The 10,300-nt window shown below is 43.0% G+C and overlaps 1 protein-coding gene across 13 annotated transcripts in view; it reads right to left on the bottom strand.

The window, feature by feature from the left end:
- OSBPL1A (oxysterol binding protein like 1A) overlaps nucleotides 1-10,300 on the bottom strand; it is a 77,949-nt gene that overhangs the window by 2,256 nt on the left and 65,393 nt on the right. For all 13 annotated transcript variants that reach the window (XM_083823034.1, XM_083823033.1, XM_083823038.1 and 10 more), the window contains 7 exons: nucleotides 9,948-10,130; nucleotides 9,354-9,461; nucleotides 9,173-9,262; nucleotides 8,798-8,924; nucleotides 5,942-6,058; nucleotides 5,093-5,216; nucleotides 2,546-2,636 (listed from right to left, as the gene is read on the bottom strand). In XM_083823034.1, the coding sequence (XP_083679160.1) occupies nucleotides 2,546-2,636; nucleotides 5,093-5,216; nucleotides 5,942-6,058; nucleotides 8,798-8,924; nucleotides 9,173-9,262; nucleotides 9,354-9,461; nucleotides 9,948-10,130 (840 nt within the window). The remainder of the gene's footprint in view (nucleotides 1-2,545; nucleotides 2,637-5,092; nucleotides 5,217-5,941; nucleotides 6,059-8,797; nucleotides 8,925-9,172; nucleotides 9,263-9,353; nucleotides 9,462-9,947; nucleotides 10,131-10,300) is intronic.

Here is a 10,300-nt window from a genome sequence, read left to right as displayed (position 1 = left end):
CATAAAAGCCAGTTCTTGCTTTATACGCCTCGCTGCAGTGAGCGCACTTGCTTAAATCATGCGTGTGCCTGGCAGCCCACTTTAACTCAGCTCTGCCCTTCCAGGATACCATTGGGTCCTGAGCAGAAATTAAAGCACGTTAGAACCAGTTATGAGAAACCAACTTTAAATATCAAAAGCCTGAAGGCAGCCAGTCCTACAGTGCCACACCACGGAGCGGAGCAGCTTGTAGGCAAGGCTGGCTGGGCCCAGGGGTGTTGGGATGCGTATCAGAAGTAAGGCCCTGTGCTGCCTTCGCAGCAGTAAACCGAACTGCTCAGTGCTTCAGCGGTGGTTCTGCCCCGACTGAATGAAGGAGCCAACAGAAGTCACTGTTAAACTTGTACGTGGCTCACGAGCACATCACCTCCACGCAGGATGCATCAGCTGTTCTGAAGGAACGGGTGTGCGTGCGCCTGTGTGCGCCTAGCACGCGGGTAGTAGCGGCTCATGAGCACGAGCCGAGGAGACGCAGGGCCATAAGCACAGTAGCCTTCATCCCTCAGAGGAAGGAGCTTTTACCCTCGGTACCTCACTGCTGTGTCTTCAGCACTGGAACAGATCAGGACCGCGGAGTGTCCTCCAGTGCTGCTGCTACTGGCACAGGGCAAGGACAGGGGGACCCAAAGCGATCAGGCAGCTAAGTGATAGGGGAAGGAGCGGGATCTGAATCACCAGCAACAAGCACCGCTCTGCTTCAAAACTGAACCAGTCTTTATTCGAGAGTTCAGACTGCTGCTCAGCACACGTCACTTCTTCAGAAACACCAAGGCTCCCCTTCTGAAGTGGATTCAAAATAAACAGTCACTAAGCACTTTGGAGAAGTCTCTTAGGAGGGAAGAATCTACTAGAGAAGCTAAGTAATGGACCTTTCTGTGGCCTGGAGATTGCAGCAGTTTACATCAATTTACATCACGCTGCAGATGAAGACCTACAGCTGACCCGCTGGGAACAGGTAGGAGAGCTTCCCTTCCCACTATGGCTTTTTCCCCCCAAGCACAGCCCTTTACATTGAAATGGAAAGGAGCTGTTCCTACATAATTTATGTTCATCCTCTGGAAGCAGCCATACTTGGCTCTCCTACTGAGGAGATCAAATACTAGGGGAAAAAACAAAAACCTGGAAACCAAAGAGTTCTTAAAGGATACCAGGCAAGTGGTGAGCAGGTCTAAAGTTCATGCACTGCCACGTGCACTACAGCAGCTGAAGAACCTCGTGAATGGTTTCTGCACTAATTAGAGACCCTGTAAAACTATTGCGCTGAATTGTGCTCTGAAAATTCCCCTATTCCTGATACTCAAAGTCCAGGTGCTTTGAGCTATACCTTAAGGTACTTCAGACACCTGAAATAACCCAGTGTAGTTATCCCTTGCTTTGAAAACATTTGGCAGGAGCTAGAACCAAAGCTTATAAAGCCTCTGAATTCAGGAAAGGAAGAGGGAGGTGCAAGGCTGTCCAGCATTTACTCGAAAGCATTACAAAGATGTTATTTTGCACCATTTTCAGGGCAAACAAACCCAAACACTTCAAGACAGCAGACATAAGAAAAAGACAGTTCAGACATAACCAAACCTGGGACTCTGGGATGATGGGTGACTTCATTTGGAGAAAAGAAAAAAAGTGATTTACAGTTACAAATAGACATTTTAAAGACATTTAATCCATAGTGTCTGAATGTATTAATAGCTAATTCGTAAAGAAGAGATGAAGCTTGCTTACTTTTAGAGTTTAGCCCTACTGTTTCTTTTCCTTTTTTTTTCCCTGTGAAGGGATGACCAACCTATTGCTATAAATTTAATAGACTCTGGTCAAACTAGATTTATATGGTCATGTTTTCAAGATTTCTGTTCAGCTTGTTGTGCCTAAGAGCTCCCAACTGACTTCCCTCACCTTATTTTAAAAAAATATCTCGGCAGATGCCCTGTAAGCTAAATTTTCCCTCAGTTCTAATTTTTTTTGCAGTTGGTCACGCTCTCAGAAAGGAGGAAATGACTCGGAGAGGGAGGTGAGAAAGCCATTTCACCACTTTGAAAACAGCTGACTATGGCAGGAATGCAATACTGCCAACACACAGCACCTGATCTGAGAAGTGACAGCAGTCAATAAGCTGTCAAGTTCACTGGAGGAATCATTTCTTCCTCCCTTTGGCCAAGCACCCAGATTTGAGGTGATTATAAGTTAATCACCAGCAGTCCTTACAAGCAGCTATCAGAGGCAACGTCTTTGCCAGGCCAGAACCAAGAGATGCCCAGAAAAGACAACTGCATGAAAACGTAGGTGAGCGAGCAGCGAGCGGGAAGGACTGGAGACAAGCCTGACGCACCCCTCTGGAAGCGCTGCAGCCTGCACAGACCAAGTCTGCAAATACGGCAGCAGCACCACCAAGCCAGGTGCTTTTTTCACACTGACACAACTCTGCACATTGCTGGCATGGACTGGCAGTTAACCCGAGTGTTCAAAACCTTTATACAACTAACTCCACGTGTAGCAACGCGGGCACACTAACCTTGTCTTCCAGTCTTCCTCTGACTTTGAACGATTTTTGCGGGCAGTCCTTTGCTTTTCTTCTAGCCTCTTCTTTTCTTCACTAGCTAGATCTTGAAGGAATAAAAATACACAGGTAAGTAATTATTCACAAGGCCTCAAGTACATACATGTGTATATAAAAATTTACATATAAGAGACAGTCATCACTCCATCTGACAGAGCAAATTAACAAGGGAAGTAGAAAAGTCGTCCACTTAAAAATCATCTACATAACACAGTAGTGCTCCTGTTCTAGCTCGAGAGCAGAGCCAGGCCAGCTGTGGCGCAAGATCAGCCACTGACATTAGCGGTCTCGTGACCACTAAATACACATTTATTCATGGCCTGAGGACCATGAAAACGTTTCCGTGACAGCAAACGTGAGCTAGAGTAGGCAGCATATCTGCAATTTATTTCAGTAGGGAAACTGATAAAGTACAACATGATGCTGGATTTATTGCCAGTCTGGCCACCTGCCGGAGTTTTGGGTAAGCTGTTACTGGTGCTTAGTTTCTGGTCAATAAGGGTTTGGAATATTCACTTCCAAACCATGAAGAATAATCTTTGCAACATGCCTTTTTTTTTGTTGTTGTTGTTAATGCACTAAGGTAGCATGGGTCATGGTCCTAAAGAAGCTTCCATTTGGCCAAAAGGACAATCTTGTTTTTCCTTCAGAACATCTCAGGAATAAGTCAGAAGTCAGACTAAGAAGCAGATTAAATGAAAGGCACAATCTCTTTCATCCTTGAATCCTGAAAAAGCATTTCACAAACAGCTCAAAAAGAAGTAATTGAGAGAATTACTTTTGGAAGACTAACTGCATGTTCCCAGTCTATCTGCTAGATCAACGTTACGCTGTTAGTATAGTGTAGGAACATGGCCTCTTGCCAAAGGCACAGGTACTGCACTTCAAGTTTAGACACACAAGTTATTGGCGGTGCTGTGAACCAGGAATGTCCTTCTTGCTGGCCACAAAACAATCCAGCAGACAGAAGAGACTGCTCGTAGGAATTCACTGATCTCCTTTTCTATAAGCCTCAAAGAAGTTGTTATCAGCTTCTGAGAAAAAAACTCCTGAGTACAATCACACTGTAGCATGCCTGTTTCATTGTTTTTCGTACCTAAATCTCAGACTATTTATCAGAAGTAGTCACAATCATCGTACTATTACGTAGGTGAAACTGAATCAGAGGTTTCATGACTTACCCAAATCACTTAACAAGCCAGAAAAGAAAAAAAAATAAATCAAAAGCTCCCATGCTTTCAGCCTACAAATGTGGCCACCCTGCTTTATAAGTAAAATGACAAAGAGAAGGGGGCAAAAAACGGCTGGGGGAGGTTGTTCCACACCATAATCAAGTATTTAACACCAAGTTGCATGTCAGAAGACTAAAAGACACATTTCACTCCATGACATTACAGTAACAATCTCTATGAGGTTTCTAAAAAGCACACAATTTCTACTCGTTGGAAGTCTCATAATGCACTTCTAATTCACTATTCTAGGACAACAAAAGTGTTCAATTCCCAGCGAAGAATGATTTTGCATCAAGTACGTTTGACGTTGCAGTTTCAACTTAAATACTTTCGACCGCATTAGTCAGAATTGGCACATCAAAATATTCCTTTTGCACTGGCTGATGAAAACAGAAACTGAGAAGTTCACAAATACTTTTGATGCTCTGAGACTTTCAGACTAGTCTCCAATTATAGGGCTTGACTACAGAGCACAACGAAGGTCTAAAATTAAATAAAAAGCATAACGTGAAGTTTAAGAGTCCTGCTTATATGTAAGAACACACCCAAGTAGGTGGTGCGGCGTGTTCCTGGCCAGGAGCTAAGCCACTCATTCACTCCAATCCACCCCAGAGGGACGGGGGAGAGAATCAAAGAGCAAAAGCAAGAAAACTCATGGGTCAAGATTAAAGACAGTTTAATAAGTGAAGGGGAAAAAAAAGAGGAAAAAATGATGCAAAGGCAATCACTCACCACCTCCCAGCAGCAGACCTATGCCCTGCCAGTCTCCAGGCAACAGCTGCTTTGGGAAAACATCCTCCCTGTCGAAGTTTTGTTGCTGAGCATGGTGTTAACAGCATGGAAAACCTCTGACCAGCTGGGGTCAGCTGTCCCACCGCGTCCCCCTCCTAACTGCGCCCATCCCAGCCCACTTGCTGTGGGGCAGGGCGCAGTGAGACACAGAGGTGGCCTTGACACTGCACAAGTGTTCAGCAGCAGCTAAAACAACGGTGCGTCATCAGTGCTGCTTTGGGCACCAATGCAAAACGCGGCACCATAACGTTAGGCTGCTAGGAACAAAATCAGCACCTGACCCGGTACAGGTGGGCAGCATACCTTTCCCACTAGAGGCGTACCAGTTAAAGAGTTACTGTCTTGTAGCGTGGGGGGAACGTATCTTTATGGGTAACTACTTATTCTAACAGTTCATCTAACAGTTGAAAAGCGGAATTTGTTTCCTTTTTTTTTTTCCCCTCCAGTCCTTCAGTTTTAACGAGAAATAAAAACGTACCTATTTCTCCATTTTCCATGGCTCTGATATCTGGTCGTAGCCGGCAGTCAGTTTTGGGAATGACGCTCTCCATTTCTTTGTCCAACTCATTCAAAGCCATGGCAAAGCTAGTGAAGTTGTACATCTGAAATACAGAGACACGGATGAAAGGTGACTTCCTTACAAAGCCTCTAGCTGCTATCCTTAATACACGAAAAGCAGCTGTCTAAAAACAAACATCCAGATGCTTTTATATTATTTAATCACGCAGGATAGGAATACACAAGACACCAGCAGAACTGCACTGTCAGGAAGAGTGCAGCTGATCCTTGGTGGTTCTGTTTAACCAGGACAGCATCCAATTACTCAGGGCACTAATTCTCTCTTATCTTCTTTTTCCAGTCCTACTGGTATTTTCCCCAGCTCTGTAAAGAGACTTCCCCCTTGACTAACCTACTGAGGGCAGCTTTTCTTGTTCCAATCCTTTTTTTTTTCCTCCTGCAGTTGCACACATACCCTCATTCCCTGCCCACTGGCTCTCCAGCTCCACAACCCTTCACACACCACTGAGGTATGTGCCTCAGTCGGGGGGGGGAACAGAGTGGAGAGAAGAAGTGGGGAAGTTGCCCGTACCTCTGGCTGCATGAAGCACTCCATTTTGCAGAGAAACCGACCTAACTAGAGTCATGCCTGTGGTGGTTACCCCTCCAACCCCACATTACAATTACAACTGTAGTGGGAAAGTTTGTTGCTGTGACCAGGCAAACCCACACCCACTAATGAAAAAGAGGACAAATTAATTTGCTTTGTGTTGACCAGGCAGGACAACAGGATAGCATGCACTTTTCAATGAACAGAAGCACGGCTGACCTGTGCTGAATTTGGAGGTCTTGGAGTTATCTTCCATAACAAAATACTTCCAGGAATAACATACACACTCTCAGAATCTGGCAACGGCATCTCATCGGGTTCCTCAGTATTGCCCACCTAAAAGTAGCACATAAAGAAAAGAGAAATATTTTACTATTTTTATCATCATAGAATGGTTTGGTTTGGAGGTGACCTTAAAGACCACCCAGTTCCAACCCCCTGCCATGGGCAGGGACACCTCCCACCAGACCAGGCTGCCCAAAGCCCCATCCAGCCTGGCCTTGAGCACCTCCAGGGATGGGGCATCCACAGCTTCTCTGGGCAGCCTGTGCCAGGGCCTCACCACCCTCTGAGTGAAGAATTTCTTCCTTATATCTAATCTAAATCTATCCTTTTTTAGTTTAGGCCTTTTTAGTTAGCTGAACGCAGGGCTCCAGGTGGGGTCTCATGAGAGCAGAGCAGAGGGGAAGAATTACCTCCCTCACCCTGCTGGCCACATAGATAAAATCCAGATGATCAATATTAAGGAAGGTCAATTTTTCTACAAGAAAACGTCCCATTTAATAAAACACAAGCACTTCTGTACCTGATGACATTAATTCAGCCACACAAGATTATGTTACAGAACTGAACTAAAGCCAGCTAGACAACCAGCAAGACCCTCTCAAAAAAATTTGGTGTCGCTATCACAGCTAAACGCAGCAGCACATTTCAGAGACCACAGGAGAGCAGAGCTGAACTTAAAGGCAACTAATGCTCTAAAAACCCTGGCTAAAGCCAACAGCTTTAATCCTGCTGCTATTAAGCTTTGCTCTCTGATGGTTGCATCAGATAATACCGACTGATGTTTTAGTACAAAAATCCACTACCCAGAATGGACTCAACTGTCCTCTGAGCTGAGTCAGTCTTCCAGAAATTAGGAGTCTGAGGCAAAACAGATCAGAAAACTACTCATATAACAAAACAAGGACACTTCAGTAACAGACTGTCAAACTCCAAACCAACTTCTATAGAAAAAACTAGAAGGCATGCTACAATTTGAGCCTGGTTTGATACATGATCTTAAAGATGCCACAAGAATTACAAGGAATTAGGGCGAAAAAAAGGATTTTCCAAGTGCTCTTGCCACAACATTGCCTATTTTATACTCATCACTGCTCAATGTCTCTTTCATAAGCTATACTACTAGAAGGGTAGTAACAAACTTGCCAAAGCAAGACCTCTAGTGTCTGTAACCAGGCATGCATGAGGGCAGTGCCTTACAGTGTTTCCTTCCACATATTAGGACTGAAAATTCTGCACAAAATGTTTCACCTTGATTTAAAAAACAATGCTCTAGTTCATTCAGAGCTGAATTATCTTGGCGTAACTCAAGGGTCTACTCTTATCCCAATGTTGGTAAAATACCACCTTTGTATACATGAAGACTTATGCAGCACCCTGCAAAATTATATTTCCAGTAGCTTCATCCCTATAAAAATCAGAGATTTGGATGGAAAACGTGGGGCATTTTGAAAAAGGACTTGCATCCCAGCAGGTCCCCTAAAGGGAGACAGAAAAAATCCTACATTAGCAAAAATGCAGCAAGAAGGAATTGCTGGAAAACAACTAAAAAAAACCTGAAAATTCTAATTAAAAGGAATTTGAAAGGCAATGTACCTTTGTGCCTGAATAACAGCTTTATTACCTTGAAGGGACAAACCACATCCAGACATTATACTTGATACTTGTGTCACCTAAAAGGTCAAAAACTATATGCAATATCAGCTTCTCGAACACAAGGGGGCAGCGGGATTACATATTCAACAAAGACTAAGCTGATTGATAGTGTGCACTACAAAGCTTTCAGTTTTCTTCATAGAACTAGTTCTGTTAAACGAATAGGAAACACATGCTTTACTGGTGTCAGAGCAACACGTAGCTTGAGGTTTATACAACAGCGTGCTTCATTTTGAAGTGAAAAGCAAGGGTCATCTTAAGCTTTGTTGTTCAGTGGTAGCTGAACAAAGACACAGGGTATGTTTTTCTTTGCTCCTTTCTCCCTAGAGCTCACCAGGCCAGACTCAAGGAGAAGCAGTAATCCCCAGTGCCTTAGTACTCTCCTGATGACAGGCACTGGAGCAATCTCAGATACAGCAACAGTCCAAACCTGCACAGGAACAACCGCTTTTAAAAGTTATCTCCCTTGTTTTTATATTAAAATGACCAACACCAAAACAAGAATGTGGCTATAGTCACCAAAGGGGAACAATTCCTATTATAAGTAATTGTGAATGATTGTTCTTCATCAAGCTGCATGGGAAAACCACCATTCACCTTAAACAAAAAGGTGCCAGAAATCTGAAACAATTAATAACATTTCTATTTTTCTTCCAGAATAAAAAAAAAAAATGCAATTGTGTGGGGGGAAAATTAAATGATTCTATGGCTGGGGCAATGTAATAAAAAACAATTCAATGGAAAAGCTGAAAAACAGCATCTCCTATCAAGATGAGAAGCTAGCCTATTCTGCCTCTAGAAGTTCAAGTTCTTCTACTAAAATACAAATGTTATCATACATTATCAGAACCACAGTCCAACTAAGAAATATGCAATACTTCCATTTGTCTTGGGAGGAAGGGGCAGGTATTGAACCAGCCAGCAGCTAGAAAACTCCAGTATTTGGGAAGCTTTAATACAAATCCGTGACAGCACAAGCGTTTTATCCCTTAATACCGATACTCATCCAGTCTGGTTTTGTATCCCACTAAGAAAGACAGAGCAAGTGAAAAGTAATCTTAATGCTCTTAAACGCTACTAAAATATTTAGCTGTCCTATCACGCCTCTGAGCTACCACCTTTATACGTGACTAGTACCTGTTTACTGCTTTTCTTCTCTTCTGCATTTTTCTTGTCATTTTTTTTGTAAGCTTCGAAAGTAGCTGGGTCAACACTGTACAGACACTCCGTCCACTTCCCATACAGCGCACAAAGTTTCTTTTTGCTGTCAAGAAAGACCAAGCTTACAAAGGAGCTTAAAGAGATTTATTTCATCATTTCAGACAAAAATAGATGAAAAAAAGAACTTTTGAGGGCAATTCTTTTAAACTGCACACTTCGTGTTACACAATTCACAACCTGCTGTTTCAGGTTTATGCCCTTGGCACAACTATGTCAAGGGCACTCAGGCCTACAGCTCCCGTTAGAAACAAAGGGCAGCAACTTGTTTCCTATTAGGATCGAAACTGTTACCTTTTGTCCTGAATGTATCCTTCAACTTTGTGCAACTCCTTCCCAAAGAGGCCACAGGGCTTGAAGCTTAGTACACACTTCTCGCCAGTTCTGCAGACAGAACAAGAGGGCACTAATTACTTCCAAATATTTCTCCTTTTTAAACTCCCAGCAAGTGAAAGCACTCACATTCTTAACTTACTTGTGGTTAGTTATTTCCACATTTCCGTACTGCTCAATCCAAAGTTTGCCCACAATGATGTTATGCACACAGCAAGTAGGATTTGTCCATGTGTAGGCTTCATTGTGTCTGTGGGATATAAAAATAAGTTATTGCATCTTTGTATGGAATGTCACTGCTGCAACAAACCATCTTCTATAAATGGCATCAAGTCTTGAAACAGACATAGCAATAAGCCCGGCAAACTAAGAGTTTTATTAACCTATCTCTACTGGTTTTATCAATTCCTTTAAACAGCAACTTCAGTGTAGACACTGAATGACATTAGGAAAGCCAACAGGACTCAAGTGTGCTAGTCGTGGTAGGACTGGATGCCCAGGCATTTGCAGAACAGACATAAGCACTAACTATTACTACTATTATTACACAGTTCATTAAGGCAAGTGATAGCAGTTCCTTTCATCTTCTCATTCCCTCCACCCCACAAAGCAATCTGCCATCAAACATTAGGATGTGGGCGTTAAACATGCTCATTCCTAAGCCATGAGACTCTAACGTGCACTAATCATCACAAATGTGGCCATGTACCTACGCAATTTTTACTTATCAACTTACTCAAGGAGCTCCAAAGTCATTGTGCCTTTTGGTTCCGCTTCCACGCTCTTGCCCCAGAATTTGAGTTTAGGATAAATTGATCCATGAAACACAAAATCATTATTTAAACCTTCAGCATAGAAAGCGCTGATTGGTGGATGATGGCTAACTTGCTCTGAGAGAAGCCTAAATCCAAGATCATCTCTGCAAAATAAAGGTTCTAAAAATCAGTATTCTGAAGATACAAAATAAAGAGGACTGAAAGCATGTATCTAAGGTATCTGGTACAGTGAAGTTATTTTCCCTGTGGTGAAATAGATAGTTGGACCCACACACAGTTGCTGTACTCAGTGCAAGACTTAGATAAAACCCTA

This window comes from Anser anser (genome assembly GCF_964211835.1).
Source record: "Anser anser genome assembly, chromosome: 2".
Taxonomy (NCBI): domain Eukaryota; kingdom Metazoa; phylum Chordata; class Aves; order Anseriformes; family Anatidae; genus Anser; species Anser anser.
The sequence above is the reverse complement of the archived record's forward strand: the minus strand, read 5'-3'. Positions and strand labels throughout refer to the sequence as shown.